This window comes from Phycodurus eques, chromosome 7, assembly GCF_024500275.1.
Source record: "Phycodurus eques isolate BA_2022a chromosome 7, UOR_Pequ_1.1, whole genome shotgun sequence".
Taxonomy (NCBI): Eukaryota; Metazoa; Chordata; class Actinopteri; order Syngnathiformes; family Syngnathidae; genus Phycodurus; species Phycodurus eques.
The window spans coordinates 10984896-11003860 of record NC_084531.1 but is presented as its reverse complement, the minus strand read 5'-3'; the positions used below and the strand labels follow the sequence as shown (position 1 = coordinate 11003860).

Below are 18965 nucleotides of genomic sequence, written 5' to 3'. Positions count from 1 at the left end.
TTTAAAAATGTTGCAAACTGCAGTTTTATTTCAAACGCAAAAAGAAGCATGCATGTTTTTTTTGGGGCAGAATGCGTCAAATACTTTTCAACTAGTCAGTATTGGCGAAGGATTGCAAACAGTCCAACATGGAAAGTTTTATTAACACAAATATTTATATTGATAATGATGGATATTTTTGATGGCAGGCAGGAGACAATTAAAACAAACCAACAATGTGGCAAATAAATTTGGGGGTAATTTTCCTTCTCCTTTACTCGGTCCATTCTGTATATCTTCGCTGTCGGGCAGAATCCTCGCATCCCCAAAATCACTACGTTTCAGGATGTAAAAAATAAAAAAACACCCCACCGTTAAAGTTGGTCTAGCATGTCACGGCTGGGCTCTACACTAACCTTTGCACTGGTAGCACTGATGCGACCTACTTTTTCAGTTGGTCGTACAATTTTTGGGGAGGTACAGCATGACCATGCATATTATATATGTGTACAGGGATCTAATTTGATGTGCGTCCCACATCTGAGACGCACAAAAATGATCAGTGACGCATAAAGCATGGTGAATCTGCGTCCACAGATGGACAGCATTACTAACCTATGTATACTGTATATGTGTGTGTTGCAAAAGTGCTTCAGCTAATCATTATCCACTAAAAGTACGAGTCCTGTCTTGGTGCTAGCAAATCAGAGGAAGAGTTGGGCAGGTTATCGTTCCATTCCACAAATACAATGGACATGAGACTTTTTTTCTGGACTCGATAAATTTTCATTGTTGTGGCAAAACCCTGCGTGCCACTCACAACGCAGCAAGCCGTTGCCGGAACGTCTTAGGCTCCGTAGATGCAAACCACTGGGATATTTTAGGGAAAGTTAACTATTGATTACTTTCGCTAGCCCGCAAGCTAACTAGCTCGTGTGCTAAGGAGCTAAGCAGCTCCCTCTGGCTTGTCGATTGTGGCGACATCATTTAAAAAAAAAAGGTCACTAACTCGCAGTCCGCATCTGACCGGCCTGAAACGGACCCACACCATGGCCAAAAAAAGGAAGGTTATGATTGAAGACATACGGGGTGCTTCTATTTTAAGCGGTGTAACATATTACATGCTTTACGGTAGTCATGAACTGTACCGACCAATCACATGCGAGTTCCACTACCCTTTCAGCCAATCAAATCTGCGTTGCGAGGAGCCGTAATCACTGAATTTGCTGACTGTGCGCAGACCCGACAGGGAAGGAAGAGGACGAGAGAGAGAGCGAGAGAGCGACAGTCTGACGCGCCCCCGTCCCGCTCAGAGCGTGAGCCAACACCGTGCGCACTTAAGTCAAGTCAAATTGGGTGAGTGAAACAATAAAATAAGTTTATGCCAACATTGAGGCAGCTAACAAGTTAAACGGTGGGTTGTAGTTTTGTACCAATGGTTTTTAGCATTTACTGTAATTTCTCGTGTATAATGCGCACCCCCAAGGTTGACTTCTAAATTCTGGAAAACCCTTCTACCCATGTATAATGCATTTTTACAATGCATGATTTTGCTTCTACCCATATGATCAAAATGAAATATATGTATTTTGTTCATTTTTTCAAATAATTATTCTGAAGTTAAGCACTTTATTTGAACTTGTAATACTTCTTATTTACTTGCTCTTATTTTGAAATTCACAGCCCTACTTTTATTTAGTGAATGAGAAAACACACAGTTGTGCTCATATTTTTGATTACCCCGGCAGAATCTGTAAGATGGGTACAATTCTTTAAAGAAAACATGAAGGGCCAGGCGAAACACATTTAGTTTTATTTTAATGGGATTAAAATTAAACTGTCAAGCATTTCAGAAAAGCATTATCATCAAACAAAACAGAACCATAAAGAAATTAATGATGGTTGTTGTTTACTCATCAGTTGTATTTAAAAAAAAAAAACAACAACTAGACTTTACACCAGTTTTTATCGGCTGATCGGTATCGGATGATATTTAGCATTTTATGCTGATCGGCTTTAATGTCATAATTATCCGATCAATGACGTGACAACGTGCACATTATATTTGAATCCAAAGGCTAGTTTATTTTTTGCCTTGTCGCGTGTCTTTTGACGTAGTACTGTAAATATCTGACGGCCAACGAAGTTATTTATAAAATAAATAAATAAAAAATGTCAACGGTATGGAACAGACAACACGTCTGAGACAGACAACACGTAATGCCCGGATCAGACTACAAGACAAAATTGCTCTCTCACGATTGCACTATGTCAGAGTACTGCAATAAAATCTTTTATTCCGATACCACCGCATCCCATTTTTTATGATTATTGGGCTTTATCTTGTCAACTCAAATGCGACTGGATACACTCGTTACCACCGTGGCGATGACAACAAGAGTGGAGCGCGCCGACTTTGCATTATAAGGACAAAATGGGGAAAAACGTGTGTTGGTTGTCACCGGTGCTCAGGACAGGAGAGGATGTTCGTTTAAGGACTTGCTTGAGGTATGTTCATGTACTTTTAATACGATACGGCTCGCAAGCAGGCAATAAAATGTTATGTAGCCTAGCAAGCCAGCGGTATCACGAACGGTTGGACGTAAACATGCCGCCGTTCTGTCGAATCATGCTCTAAAGTTTTGGTTGTGGATGAAGTCATTTAATTAAAATAAAGTAATTTAATTACACTAAGTTAGCACCCATTATTTCTGTCACGTTGTAATGTTGGTTTGACCTGACCTGATTAGAATACACGATCTGACAAGAGCAGTGATTTCCAACCTCGTGGAGGCAAGGAACATATTTTACAATTGAAAAATCTCATGCCACACCAACAAACAAAAATATCATAAAAAGTGGATACATTAATTACTGTTTTTACTTCCTGCCATCTAATAGAAGACCATTAATTTGTTCTGTGTGTCACTATGCCTCACTGGCATACATAGAAGAACAAAGATTGATTGTAAATATAATTGTTTGAGCAATTAAGTATATACAGTAAAAGAACAGGCCATTTAAATAGACATTCCTCCATCTTGTGATCGGATATCGTTTTTTTTTAAACTCACTGATCTGTGATCGGCCCCAAAAATCCTGATTGTGTAAAGCCTAAAAAAACAATATTTTACAAATTCTGCCAGAGTATGTAAACTTTTGAGCACAAGTGTACGTATTATGCAGTCATATGTAGCCCTGTCATATTGGAATGAAAGTGTAGGCTACACCTTTTTCCTAGCCTCTCGGTGGCGCTAGCATATTAGAATGAAAGTGTACAGCTCTCATACATGGGGTGTAGGCATTATACACAGGCAGAAATGAATCTCCACACAAAATTACCTTTGTGGCTCATGGGCTTCCTTTTTCAACAAAGCATTACAGCAACAGATTTTTAACAAACCAGGCCTACTCATATGATATAACTATTTTCACTCGTTTTTGTCTAAGAAAAACACAGACATTCAATCCTGAGGTGACATAATGCCATAAGGCTCCTGTGCCGTCAAGAGGTGAAGTTGAAGTGCCCAAGGGAGTTAATAGATTTGCTCTCAGGCTATTGTCAACACTTTAGATTTGTTAATAAGTTGTAAAAGTAACAGGCCACAAAAAAACAACAGGCCACACAAGATTTCCATCCGAAAGATACGATATTGTTTGGAAAATTATTTGTATCAAAATGCTTTATTTAAAACACTGTACGTTCACACCATCATAAGATGGAATTCATTTTGTTTTATAATACTAGACTAGATAAAATATTTTGTTAAAAGTCAGCCAGAGCTGCTCGGATGCAAAGTTAACATCCTTTCACCATCGTTCCTGTCTTACTGTGGAGCATGTTTTTGTTTGCACATTAAGGACAAAAGTCAATTTTGTGTTTTAATTGTTCATTTAAAAATAATACCATTCAAGCAACAAGTTTTTCCTCATGTTTTTGAGATTGTAGGGTGAAAATGGCAGCTGGCAACTCGTGTGGCCTGAATGGGGAAATGAAATGCCGCAGAGCGTTCACCTTTTCAGTTTTTATTATTTGATAAAACCCCTTGCTTTGGGTTCGTGCAATTAACCTGCAAAATATTGCACCTCAAAATTATAAAGTTGCTCCTCAAATGAAGAAATGATTAGCAAAACTGCTCCTCAGAAAAAACAAATATTTCGAGCCTTGTATTTGATTGTCTCAATAGCCTGAAGGGTCATCAGACAATCTGAAGGATTGCATAAGAATATAAGAATAAGGTCCTACAATGTTTGATGCAACTACTTACAAAACTACTTAAAAAAATAATAATAATAATTAAATTTAAAAAACTTTTCTGGCACCCGTTTGCTGTGTTGGAGATATCACACTGCACATCATCTGGTCTCAACAGACCTACCTAGACAGATCTATTTATGTTCCCTTTTTCCACAAGTGGTTTTATTTGTGCGAGGCATTAAAGTGGTGCATCAAACACTCTTGACAGTTTTCTAAAAAAAACAAAACTGTACAGTAGCATTATAATGTTTCAGTATAATGCTTATATGGGTCATTATCATATCATTTGATCAATAACGGGTTTTAACGTTTACCGTAATTTCTTGTGTATAATGCGCACCCATGTATAATACGCACCCCCAAAGTTGACCTCAAAGTTCTGGAAAACCCTTCTACCCATGTATAATGCATTTTTACAATGCATGATTTTTCTTCTACCCATATGATCAAAACGAAGTATTAACCGTATTTTGTTAGTTTTTTCCCCAAAGAATTATTCTGAAGTGAAGCACTTTATTTGAACGCGAACTACTTTATTTACTTGCTCTTATTTTGAAAGTTCACAGCCCTACTTTTATTTAGTAAATAAGAAAACACACAGTTGTGCTCATATGTTTGATTAACCAAGCAGAATTTGTAAAATGTGTACAATTCTTTAAAGAAAATATGAACTGCCAGGGAAATACACTTAATTTTATTTTAATGACTGCATATATGTACATATTTTAATATGTACATATATGCAGTCCTACGTACCACTGTCATATTGGAATAAAAGTGTAGGCTACACCTTTTTTATAACATGCTAGGTGGCGGTGGCATATGAGAATGAAAGTGTACACCTCTCATAACCTCTTAGATGGCGGCATACATTTATAAAATGGGAACGTTTTTTTTCCCATTTTCCCCTATACCTATGTATAATGCGCACCACTGACTTTTGACTATTTTGGGGGGCGGGGGGGGGAATGCGTATTATACACGAGAAATTATGGTAGTTCCGACACTTTCACAAATTCATAAATATTCATTCATCTCTTAGAAATAACCATTTATTGTGCTTTCTGCTATTGTGTGAAAGCAAAATGGCTGCCTCATCCTACACTTCAAGCTCACAGATCCCTCTGCTGTATTGCAACAACATAATGAGGCTCTTTGCAGTGGCATTAATGGTAAAGACAGCTTGTGTGACAAATAAGGACTGTTTGTAAAAACACCCAAAAAAGGAACTCTGAAGACACTAAAATGCATTTGTGTTAGTTTTCATGGAAAAGGCATATCAAACAATAGGAGAAGAATCTCATACAGTGGTGCCTTGAGATAATATTTCAATTTGTTCTGTGATCATGCTCTTATCTGAAAACACATTTCCGAATCAAAATGAATGGAAATGCAAATTAATCTGTACCAGTCCCCATAAAAACACCACCATTTTTTTTTTAACTCATTCCCTGCCAATGCCATCCAAAGACGTCATTAGGAATCCATCTATTCCCTGCTAATGCTGTCTAAAGACGTCAATACCGTTTTTTAACGGGGATGGGTGGGGGAGGGTCGTATGCAGTTTGTGTGATCGACAAGCCTCTGGATAACTGCAATGAATATTGGCACCCTGTAGAGGGCGACAATGCCTTGAGGTGAATGTCCCTCCCTCAGAAGAAGAAGATGCAGGGGGCGACCGACAGGAATGACGCCTTAGATTATGCGGGGAATAAAGGATGATGCTCCGAGCCGATCGCTTTGTTCCAGCATGCTGGCCCATACATATGGCGAGATGTTCTTGGCCGCTTGCTGGTTGATCGTCTGCTGACCAGGATTTGAATAAGTGGGATCCGGAACCGTCAGAGAATGAACTCCCTTTTGGATAGCCAGGCGAGCTTCCTCGGATGAAGATTGACGAAGTCTAACGAAGTCCGACGACGAAGGTAACTCGTTGGCAGCTTGCGTTAGCTACATTTAGCGAGAAAACACGCTCCTTCAATCCTTGTTACATAAAACCATAATTTAGTCCCACTAATTCACATTACAAAGTACAGTATTTTCACGACCACAGGGCGCACCGTACTAAAAGGCGCAGTCTCAGTTATGGGGTCTATTTCTGTATTTAACACATACATAAGGCGCAGCGTATTATTGGGCGCAGGCATGGTAAAACAGAAGCTAGCTTAAAACATACGGTAGTATGCATGCACGCTAAAACAATGTTTTTAAAAAGGCAGCGGGATCAAAACTGAGTTCGGTTGTACTTTATTGAAGTATTTAACAATGTACTCACTTATTTTTTTGATCAATCCTCATCCACAAATCCATCAAAGTCCTCATCTTCTGTATCCGAAATGAACAGCTGGGCAAATTCTCCATCAAACACGCCGGGTTCCCTCTCGTCATTGTCACAGTCAGTCTCGTTGGCGCGAAAGCTCGGACAACAGTCAAAGCAGATACCCCCAAGCATCCACAATCCATTCACATATGGTGGCGTAACTCGCCCGGCGTTGCCTCCCAGTCTTAGTTGCACTTGGTTTTTCACAGCGGCTGTGAGATGAGTCACAGATCAACAGGGACGGCGGTGACTCGTGGAAAAAAAACATCCGGTCTCTTTACGTACACCTCACTCAGCCACTTTCTCATTTTCTCCTCGTCCATTCAGCCCTTTTGATTGGCCTTAACGATGACTTCGGCTGGAAACTTTTCTTTAGGCAGCGTCTTCCTCTTAAAAATAAATCACCATAGGTGGCAGTTTCTGTCCATTACCATGGCAACCAAGCACAACAGTAAAAGCCGACTTCTTGTGCCCCGTTGTGCGTATCGTTACCGTGGTGGTCTCCTTCTTCTCTACAGTGTGGTTCACCGGAATCTCGAAAGTGAGCGGCACCTCGTCCATGTTGGTTGGGCTGGATGTGCTTGTCGGCAATCTTTTTACTGCAGTAGGAGCGGAAGATGGCCATCTTTTCCTTGTAATCTGCCGGAGGTTGCTGCGCCACGGTAGTCCTGGCCCGGATGGATAGATGGCGCCCATTTCATAAAACGAAAGCACTAAGACGGACCTCCTTAAAAATGTTCGATTTTCATTTCTTCTGCAAGCGTTATTGCCCTCAGTCGAATGGTGACTGTAGAGACGCTTCTCCCGGCTCATTAATCCATTGCTCGGGTTGGTCTTCCAACTCGGGCAACCTCACCCTGTTTCCGCGGAAACTCAGCTTCGTGTTCTTGACTTGGCAAAGCTCTTTTTCCACTTCCTCCAATTGCGAACCATGGATTTGTTGATCTTGAATTCTCTCGCGGCTGCTCGATTCCCATGTTCCTCCGCGTAAGTGACAACTTCGTAAGCGTGTCTCTTCGTAGGTGCCATTTTCGGGGGTCCTTAGCCAAACCGATGTTTTGCACAATGCACATACCGGCACTATAAACCTACTGGGGGCGTGCCTTTAGCGTCCTCTGTCACGCGCACCCTTCCCCCCTTTACGTCCGCATGCTGTACTCAATCACGTCAAAATAATAAGATTATTTGGTCTGATGAGACCAAGATAGAACTTTTTGGCCTTAATTCTAAGCGGTATGTGTGGAGAAAACCAGGCACTGCTCATCACCTGTCCAATACAGTGAAGCAGGGTGGTGGTAGCATCATGCTGTGTGGGTGTTTTTCAGCTGCAGGGAGAGGACGACTGGTTGCAATCGAAGGAAAGATGAATGCGGCCAAGTACAGGGATATCCTGCACGAAACCAGAGTGCTCAGGACCTCAGACTGGGCCGAAGGTTCACCTTCCAACAGGACAATGACCCTAAGCACACAGCTACAATAACGAAGGAGTGGCTTCAGAACAACTCTGTGACTGTTCTTGAATGGCCCAGCCAGGGCCCTAACTTAAAACCAATTGAGCATCTCTGGAGAGACCTGAAAATGGGTGTCCACCAACGTTCCCCAGACGCTATTTTAAATGCCAATAAATGCTGTTAGCATATTGCACACAGCAATTCCAAGCAGCACACGATGACTACCGGATCAGGACATTGGGCTTGAATTTCTATCATATGACCACTGAGATCAAGGTCCGGGAACAGTGCGAGGCTTGGAATCAAGCTAAAATGCGGATACTTCTTTGTTGGAAACCTTAACAATGACGCCAACAGGGATGGTATTTGGTGAAACAGAGCTGGGTGGGACAAATAAGTTGAGGTAACAATGCATTTGAAAAGATCACTCACCAAAGATCTCTCCATTCTTGGCATACTCTGTGACCAGGTAAAGCATGTTCTTTGTCTCCATCACCTAAGAGGAGCAGAGGGCAGAGTATTGAATGCAAATACACAGAAAGCAAAAAGAGCACAAATATTTTTAACGCAAAGAAATGATCCCTGAAATAGCCTAAGCAATGCATACACAAGGAGTTAAGCGAATCAATAAATGCAGTGATATGACAGTGCAAGACAATTGAGGTGGATGGGTAGATATTTGAATGGGACTCGGAAAAACCATCACAGTGCTTGTTCAATGTGGCAGTGTGTGGGAGGAGGAGACCCGATTTAGAAGCAGAAACATTCAGGAGATCAAACAGAATTAAATGTGGAGAGGGGAGGGTGAATCAGACACACCGAGCCAGACGTTCACACTAGAAATCCCACTCTTTTTGATGATGATCAATTTTCCATCTGTTACACTTACCAATTAATTGAGTGAGAAAATGTTTCTTGCAAGAATGGGAGCATCGTTTCATAACACATTTTAGTTTGAGGTCTTCTCTGGCTATTATCAGGCTACGATTAAGTAACAAGCACAAGAATGGAGAATCAACTGGAGAGGCAGATTTTTGGACATCATTCTGTTGATAACTGTCTTGTATTTGAGGCTATTATTTCACTTTTTATTTAATTCAACAAGGGGACAAGGACTAAGATTCATATTCACTAATGCCAATGTTTCTGATTGATACTTGCAGTCCCAGAGCATATTGGTGCTATTCATTACATAATCTAACACACCAGATTTGTTTGTAATTCAATATTTATTTGAATGTTAAATGGCTACATTCTCCCCAACAGCCCATACCAGTAACTATACGATATTAGCTCTGCCCTGCAGTAAACACAACTTAATGTTGTGACAACATGGTATGTGGGAAAATAACATTCGGCAATAATGTGTCATGTCATAAGATGCAGTACAAGTGGAGGATTCATAGTTGAAATTCCAGACACTGCAAAACGATGCAACGCTTTTATGTCAAGCATGCTACGAGGCCCTTCTCCAATTATGATCTATAAACCGAGACTTACCATTGGAATGCTTCACACACAGAATTTCTTTTTTTTTTTTTAAATCATAATTTGCAATCAATCTTGTCCAGTGCCGAGTCGAGATAATGCAAGGTATGCAAGCCATCTAAATCTTTACATCTTGGGTTGATTGTCAGGACATGAGGCTAATGGTGCATAATTTAAAAAAAAAAACTACATATAGAGTACACTACAGGGTCAACTCTATGAATGGAAAAAATATTTTTTATGCATTCTAATGTGATTGTTAATTTAATTTTAGGCTCATGCCAAGTACACGTGATAAGAGCTCACCTCCATATTTAGTCACATTTTCACTTCAGGTCGATGTACAGTATTGAACATTCTTCACAATACTATTCTCCTTATAATGTATAATAAATGCAAAACTGGGTATACCCCAAAAAGAGGCCATGCAACATATGACAATCAAGTGTGGGATCCATTGTGTGTGTGTCTGTGTGCCTCTCTTTACTGGCTCAGGCGTCCCACTGGGCCACAAGGCCAAGGTCAGTTTGAGACTGGAGAGGAAATCACTAATTGACCCAGACCGATTGGATGGATATGCCTTTGGAGAAAAATGACAAACCAAAATAACACTGCAGAAAGCTGGAACATCGCCACACGGTTGTGTAATGATAATGAACACTTATCTACTGTGTCTACACAAAATAGGACCCAGATGCTTACATAATTTCCCTGATATTGCCAGCATGTTGATGCTATTGTGTTAGACAGGTGAATTTAGTGCATTGCTGGCAAGGTAGTTTGTCAACCAAATAGTGGTGTCACAATACCAAAATCCACCGCTACCGAAACGATACCACGGCAAAAATCTAAAACATTAGTAAAAGCAGTGGAATGAAAACTGACAAAACAACTTCAAATACTTATATACCTCCAATTAATTCAAATCATTAGGATAATCTTGAAAATAATCTAATAAAGGAATTAGCTCATTCTTAACAGTCATTTCCTACAAAACAATTAGATCGATGTCTGCATTATCATATAACAAATGTGTGCGTGTATAAAATTATACACAATATACGTATGATACACTTGTATGCAGTCATGCAAAAAATGATTAGCCTCCCCTTGTTTCTACAATTTCTTATTCATTTTCATACCTGGTGCCACTAAAAGCATACCACCTGAAGAGGACATAAGCGTAATTGTATTACTAAATATGACTTGGTTTGTTATCGGCGGCCGACTGGGTAGCACATCTGGCTCACAGTTCTGAGCACCGGGGTTCAAATCCCGGCCCCGCCTGTGTGGAGTTTGCATGTTCTCCCCGTGCCTGCGTGGGTTTTCTCCATGTACTCCGGTTTCCTCCCACATCCCAAAAACATGCACGGTAGGTTAATTGAAGACCCTAAATTGTCTGTAGCTATGAATGAGTGTGAATTATTGTTTGTTTGTTTATATGTGCCCTGCGATTGGCTGGCAACCAGTTCAGGGTGTACCCCGCCTCCTGCCCGCAGTGAGCTGGGATAGGCTCCAGCATACCCGCGACCCTAGTGAGGATGAGCGGTGTAGATAATGGATGGATGGATGGTTTGTTATCAAGAAAAACATGGAAAATCGCGAGATATCAGGTCTTAAACTCTTATGAGGCATTTTCCATGTCATCATTATATTTCTCTCTATAAATGTAACTTTTAACTGTACCAGCCATTAAAAATTAACAACTGAAGAAACAAGGGTTGTCTAATTTTTCCCCAATGAATATTTATTTATAGTTATATACACATTGCATTACTTACACGATATAAGCTTTTAGTATGCAGTATTCTCAGCGCCGCCCCTCCCTCAATGCAAAGCACGCACTGTGGGTAGGGCCTCATCCTCCATGAGGAGCCACATTTTGCAGGAGGGGATGCATATGTGTACATGCGCAATGAATGTGCATAAGTGCTACCGTGAGGTGCACCACTTGTGGCATATAGAGCACCAAATTAGCATGAGGAAAAAGAGAGCCAATGATTGATGCAATAACAGCACTCGAAATCTGACCAATCAGAGAAATGCATCATGCACTTTAGCAACCAAAACAGTTTGCCATTTTCTCCTCCAGCCTGGCATAGTTGCACACTCGCACTCGCGCGCACACACACACACAGACACACACACACACACACACACACACACACACACACACACAACACAGAGAGAGAACCCTCCCGCCACACTTAAAGGAATTTCTAACTTGTGGGCAGACAGGCAGTTATTTGCTGACCGTCAGCTTTTTGTGTACTGGCCTGTACTGTTTTGGTTTTTAAATAATGGTACGATAAATAACTGGTACCTTGCTATTTCTTTACGTCAAAATACACCACAGTACCTCGGTTCAGTACTGGTATCGGTACAACACTACAACCAAATGCAACAGCCATGACACTTGAGTGGAAACTTGCTCCATTAGGAAATGCAAAACGATGCTTAACTTGCAAGATGTTTTTCCTTTTCAGAGGTGACACGATGTCTATAAAACACTGCAGTTCGCGGAATTTCTCAAATCCATCCATCCATTTTCTTATCCGCTCCTCCTCACGCGGGTCGCGGGCTGCTGGATCCTATCCGAGCTATCTTCGGGCGGTAGGCAGGGTGCACCCTGAACCGGTCGCCAGCCAATCGCAGGGCACATAGAAATAAACAATCATTCGCACTCACATTCACACCTACGGGTAATTTAGAGTTACCAATTAGCCTGCACGTTTTTGGGATGTGGGAGGAAACCGGAGTGCCCGGAGAAAACCCACCCAGGCACGGGGAGAACATGCAAACTCCACACAGGCGGGGCCAAGATTTGAACCCCGGTTCCCAGAACCGTGAGGGAGATGTGCTAACCAGTCGGCCGGAATTTCTAAAATTAACAATGCAAATACAGTGGAACCTCCGTTTACGAATTTAATCCATTCCGTGACTCCGTTCAAGAAAGGAAACATTCACAAACCGAGGTAGTGTTTCCCATTGAAAAGAACAGAAATGCAATTAATCTGTTCAAGCACCATAATTAAGTTATATGTACCTTATTTTTATCGACATGCTTAAAAATACTGTATAGAATAAAAAAAGTAAAAACATTATTAAGAAGAAACAAATCACAAAGCTGTACATTACTAAGCAGAGTACACACACCATGTGAAGAGCTTTCTGGTGTTATATATATTTTCTAAGCAAAAAAAAAAAAAAATATATTATATATTATATTATATATATAATATATATATATTATATATTATTATATATATATATATTATTATATATATATTATAAATATATATATATATTTCAGCGTGCATTGCTGGCAGGGGAAATACACAGAGAATCAACAGGACTGTGCTATTGAATACATTTAGAATTCAGTATTCTAATGATTTTGTATTACTCATTAATCGAGTAGAAGTTCATATGCATGGCAACACATTACACATTTCCGGCAGAAAGATTAGGCAGCGTAATAGTTTCCGGTGTCCGTCTGTTTCAAGCTACTAGGACGCCATCTGACGGGAAAATAACCTCATTCTTTAAATGTGTGATGACGTGGGGTTGTGTAATGGGTATATTCAATAGTTGCTGGTACTTTGAGCTGGAAATTTCATCAAAACATTTGACTTTTTAAAGACTTCAAGCCAACACTGCAGTGTTCCGCCAATTATCCTGTTAAGTTCAGCAATATTACTCAGCCTTTTATTTTAACACCGATTTTATCAGCCTTGTCGGTATCAGCCGATAATTAGCATTTTATGCTGATCGGCTTTAATGTCGTAATTCGCCGATCCCATCAATGACCGCAAAAGACATTTACTCCGCGTCGCCATCGTGCACAGTATATTTGAATCCAAAAGCTAGTTTATTTTTAGCCTTGTCACGTGTCTTTTGACGTAGACCTGTAAATATCTGACGGCCAATAAAGTTATTTAAAAAAAAAAATGAAATAAAAATTTTAAAAACATGTCGGCGGCGTGGAACAGACAACACGTCTGAGACAGACAACACGTAATGCCCAGATCAGACAACAAGGCAAAATTGCTCTTTCACGAATACACAATGTCAGACTACTGCAATAAAATCTATTCCGATACCACCACATCCCGTTTTTCACGATCAGTGGGGTTTATCTTGTCAACTCAAATGCGACCGGATACACTCGTTACCGTGGCGACGACAACAAGACTGGCTCGCGCCGACTGTATTATAAAAACAAAATGGGGGAAAAACGTGTGTTGGTGGTCACCGGTGGTCGGGACAGGAGAGGTCGTTCGTTTAAGGCTTGCTTGAGGTATGTTCACTTACTTTTAATAAGATACGTCACAAGCAGGCAACAAAACGTTATGTAGCCTAGCAAGCTACTGCTAGCACGAACGGTTGGATGTAAACATGCTGCCGTTCTGTCGAATCATGCTCTAAAGTTTCGGTAAAATTTGGATGCATTTGTCTGTATTTTGTCAGACAAATGGTTTTCTAGACTTCAGAATTCATTTTGCTGCTACCATCATGAGTTATATCATCAATAAAGAGAGTCCGTTCCAGAAGCAGCCATGCAAGCCCAAGCCATGACATTAGCTTTACCATGCTTCAAATATCAGCTTGTGTGTTTTGGCTCATAAGCAGCCCCTTTCTTTCTCCGTACTTTTGCCTTTCCATCACTTTGGTAGAGGTTAATCTTGGTCTAATCAGTCCACAAAACTTTGTTCCGAAATGTTTTTGGCTCATCTCTGTACTTCTTTGCAAAATCCAATCTGGCCTTCCGATTCTTTTTATGATGAGTGGTTTGCATCCTCTGGTATGGCCTGTATATTTCTTCTCTCAAAGTATTCTACGAATAGTGGACTGTGATACTTTCACCCCTGCCCACTTTGGGTGTTTCTTCACAGCTCTCACAATGTTTCTGTCATCAACTGCTGTTGATACACATGGCCGACTTGTTCGATGTCTGTTGCTCAGTACACCAGAAGTTTCTTTTTCAGGACATTCCAAATTGTTGTATTGGCTATGCCCGATGTTTGTGCAATAGCTCTGATCGATTTTCCCTCTTCTCTCAGCTTCAAAATGGTTTGCTTTTCTCCCATAAACAGCTCTCTGGTCTTCATGTTTGCTTCACAGAAAATGCAGTTTTCACAGGTGGAATCCAAAGCCAAAAATCTAATATTTAAGCAAGCAATCTAAAAGGCAACACCTGAGAAATTTTTTTTTTTTTTTTAAAGAATACTTTTGCTCATTTGAAAAGTGGTTGGCTTCAAACAAAAGGTGCTCTATCTTGAGCTTCTTAACACATCTCGATGTAAATACCATGAAATAAAAGCTGCAGTTCTGAACTTTTGTGTCATATTCACCTTTTGATCTGAAACACAGATGTCTTCAGTTTGCAACAAAAACAAAGAAATTGACCTTGCTGTTCCAATACTTTTGGAGGTGACTGTATATGCTCGTCATGATTATTTTTATTGTTTGTGTTTCGTAACCCCAATTCAATTTGTGTACAGCATTTTGTTATTATACCTGTGATTGTTTTTTCAAGTGCTCCATAAACAAAGTTTAGTCTCTCAAAGGTGTACAAGTCGTAAGTAAGAACACACACACACACACACGTACGTTGCATGTTTGTATTGTGAAACTGCAAATGGCTCGTTTAGTCAGATAAGAATCCTTTGATAATTTCGCTGTTGTGTAAATGGAGCAATAATAACAACAATACTTCAGTCATAGTAATTTGACGTAATTCAAGGAGCATTTTCATTCAGTTTGGGCCTCAAAACAAATTATAATCAGAGTAGAAGCCTCCATGTAAACCCCCTACGGTGTATAAATAACTCTCGTGATCAAACTTTTGTGCGCGATGTGAGTCTGAACGTAGCATCGAAGGCTATGACATCTCTGTGAATGCTTGGCCGCTCCAAGCTTCTATGCTAGCAGATGCCGTGGTAAGGACCAATAAGAGCCAAGCTCTTTTCCAAATTTAAATGGGGAAGATGAGCGAGCCAATCAGAGCAAAGCTCATTTACGTCTCATATTAATGAGAAATCTGAACGTCTCAAATACAAGGCAAAAAAGAACAACTACAATAGTTTGAGAAAGGAAATTTTGAGCATTTCTAACCAAAATGATCATCCAAACCCAATAAAAGGACCTTAAAGATAATAAAAAATAAATGTAAAACAATGATGGAAGGGGACCTTTAATTTCTCAGTGACTAATGAATAAATCTTAATTGTGAAACGCAGGTTCATGCAAGGGATCCATACGCTAGTGAACAAATATTAATTAATGAAGAAATGATAAGAAACAAACCTGACAAAAGCGTTTATGAAAAAGCAAAGAGCCAAGTTTATTGAGTGTGGAGCAAGTCACCTGGTAGAGCTTGATGATGTGCGGATGGTCCAGCATTTTCATGATCTGAACTTCTCTGTAGATCTTCTCAAGGTTGACTGCATCCAGTTGGGTTTTGTCAATGATCTTGATAGCCACCTGTGAAGTGGTGACAAGTTATTTATTGGAATCAATAATAACTAATAAAGTATTACATTTTGATATATATATATACACACACACACACACATATATACACACACACACATATATATATACATACATATATATACATATACATATATATATGTAAATACATACTCCTGCTTTAGTGACACACTAACGATTTAATTTTTGACAAACTAATGTCAAAAACCAAACTAATGTCAGAAATCAAAACATACAACATGCCAGTGACGGCGAATCACTGGGACCGATGCATGCAGTCATGAGCACAGTATCACTTCTGAATGAAGCGGTGGACACGTTATCAGCAATGCGGCGATAATGAACTTAATTTGGAGTGTGACGTTTTCCAGGTGGATTTCAATGGCATTCCTCCAGACTTCAATCAGTCACCCCTCTCAAGCAGTTAGGTGCAAACTAGCTGGGTATGCACTGGCGGTGTGGCAGAAGTAATTCCTGGAGAATCCACGCACCTTGAGGGTGCGTAAACCAGGCGCGTAAAAAAAGAGACTTATGCACAAACGGGAGAATATGTCCCTAAATCTTCATGCCAGGTTAAACTCGTCTCTGTGTATGGTGAAGCTTCTTTGGAGAGCTTGGCATAGCATAGCTTGCTCCCTGTGAACAAAGAGACGCGCCTTTTTTCAAAACATCTCATGGCTGAGCAGCGATCGAGTGGGAGTGTAATGTGGCGTAATTATCACGAAAGTGGATAAAAAAAAAAAAAATACTTTTTAAGGAAACGAAAGCAATATGACCAAGCTTCTCATGTGGTCGTATCCTCATAACCATACACTCAGTACCAATGTAGGCAGTTAAAGGATAGAAGTCCATTCCTCATAAATGAGAAAGCATGTAAGTAATCAAGTTTTTGACATGCTAACCACAAAAGAAAGATTGTTTTCACACCACAACCAAACCATTTTTTGGAGACATTCAACTGATTTGGTTGCAGTTGAACTTGAATGACACACCTGACCAAAAAAACCTCACCAAGCGGTAAAACAAATTACATTTCGATAACGTCCGACCAACAGGAGCTAGTAATACAATCATGACATCTTCATGTACAATCCACTTTTGTTGAGAATAAACCGGTCAAAGTTCAGCTGGAGCAAATGCCAACTTTGCTCGATGTACAAATACGGCCCAAGATTTGAACGTCTCCCCTTCATGGCTCCCATAAACACTATTTTGTCAATGTGATCTTCAGTGTTCTCAATGTCTGTGAGTCAAGTTGCACGAGTAAACAACAGGACAGGCCAGTTCCGCTCACAGCAATCCTTCATGTACGATGCTGAAAGAAACGCCACTGTTTTGAGAAAACACACAAGTCATTGTGCTGCTGTGCACGTGTGCCTGGACCACAGCACAAACACTATTGGTCAAGAGAAATTATCACTGTAATAGCTAGTTTGTCCATGGCAGAGAAGCAGAATAATATTACACATCTTGCTGCTTCACAATGTTTCCATACCAAAGGGTCAACCAATAAAAAATACCGCCCATTCTTTTTATTAGCATTTTATTGGTGAGCATGTTCATTTGAGGAAGCAAAACACCATAGAGAAATTACTCCTTTTAGATATCTTAAATTTGAATATTGTCTGGTACGTTTCCCCACTGAATATGATACATTCACACATCAACTGTGCTGTAGTTGTGTTTAGGATATTTATAATTAAAATCCACTGTGTTCCATCTATCACTTAGAAAACTACAATGTATTAACTACAATGCAACGGACTATTGCTATATTAGTCATTCAAACTGATCTAAGTGCGAGAGGACTCTGTATCTTTTTGCACAATTGTCAAAAAAACAAAAAAAACTATGTGTACCGGCATTACCAGATAACTAGCAACCCTTTACTGCTCAGTGACTGTTTTTGTCAATCTCTTTTATGTCTCAAAAGTGTTCTTTGGCAATTGACTGTCTGTTGTCGTACTAGAGCGGCTCCAACTACCAGAGACAAATTCCTTGTGTGTTTTTTGGACATACTTGGCAAATAAAGATGATTCTGATTCTTGTGTTAGTCATGAACAATTACAATTTGCAATGTTTTTTTCTGAATCATGTTCTTGATTTCATAATTAACAAAATCTACTGTTTTCTGTTATTTTAGTGCCTCTTAGTGATCTGTCAACAACTTAAACTCACAACAGAAGTTGTTCTGTTTAAAGTTGTTTTTTGTACTTTGTTGGATGGGTGAAGAAAAAATTACGGTTGTGGCTCAGTTGGTAGAGCGAGTTGTCCAGTGACGGAAGGGTCGCTGGTTTTAATCCCGACCCGACTGTCCCCGTGTCGAAGTGTCCTTGGGCAAGACACTAAACCTTAATTTGCTGGCAGCGGCTTGCATGGCAGCAGCTGCCCATTAGTGTATGAATGTGTGTGTGAATGGGTGAATGTGAGGTTTTGTAAAGCGCTTTGGGCACTGTGATGGTGTCGATAAAGCGCGATATAAGTGCAGTCCATTTACCATTAATTTAATGTAAAATACTGTCAGATAAGAAAATGTTTTGAAACTATCACTCAATGGGGACATGGGGGGAAATTACCCACTACAAAACAATATAATTGCAGAAATTTTAAACTTCATGCTTGCTTTGGAGCCTAAAAAGGACTACACTGATCTTGAGCTTATAGTACTCTATATGTGTAGTAATGATTTTTTGGTGACTCAAAATTATCACATGAGCAGCAACAGTATCTTTGAAGGGTGGAAATCCAAGCCTGGTCTTGAAGGCATCAAGTCATAAAGAACCTTGCATATATTCACTTGAGGAAAAAGCATTCAGCTTATGTTTATCCATTTTCTGAGCCGCTTCTCCTCACTAGGGTCGCGGGCGTGCTGGAGCCTATCCCAGCTGTCATCGGGCAGGAGACGGGGTACACCCTGAACTGGTTGCCAGCCAATCGCAGGGCGCACAGAAACAAACAACCTTCCGTACTCATA

General features: G+C 40.1%; 1 protein-coding gene across 2 annotated transcripts in view; it reads right to left on the bottom strand.

Annotated features, from left to right (window-relative positions):
- The window catches only part of sik2b (salt-inducible kinase 2b), a 90043-nt gene that overhangs the window by 64828 nt on the left and 6250 nt on the right, over positions 1-18965 (bottom strand). For both annotated transcript variants that reach the window (XM_061680886.1, XM_061680887.1), the window contains exons 2-3: positions 15866-15982; positions 8441-8504 (exon numbers count right to left, since the gene is read on the bottom strand). In XM_061680886.1, the coding sequence (XP_061536870.1) occupies positions 8441-8504; positions 15866-15982 (181 nt within the window). The remainder of the gene's footprint in view (positions 1-8440; positions 8505-15865; positions 15983-18965) is intronic.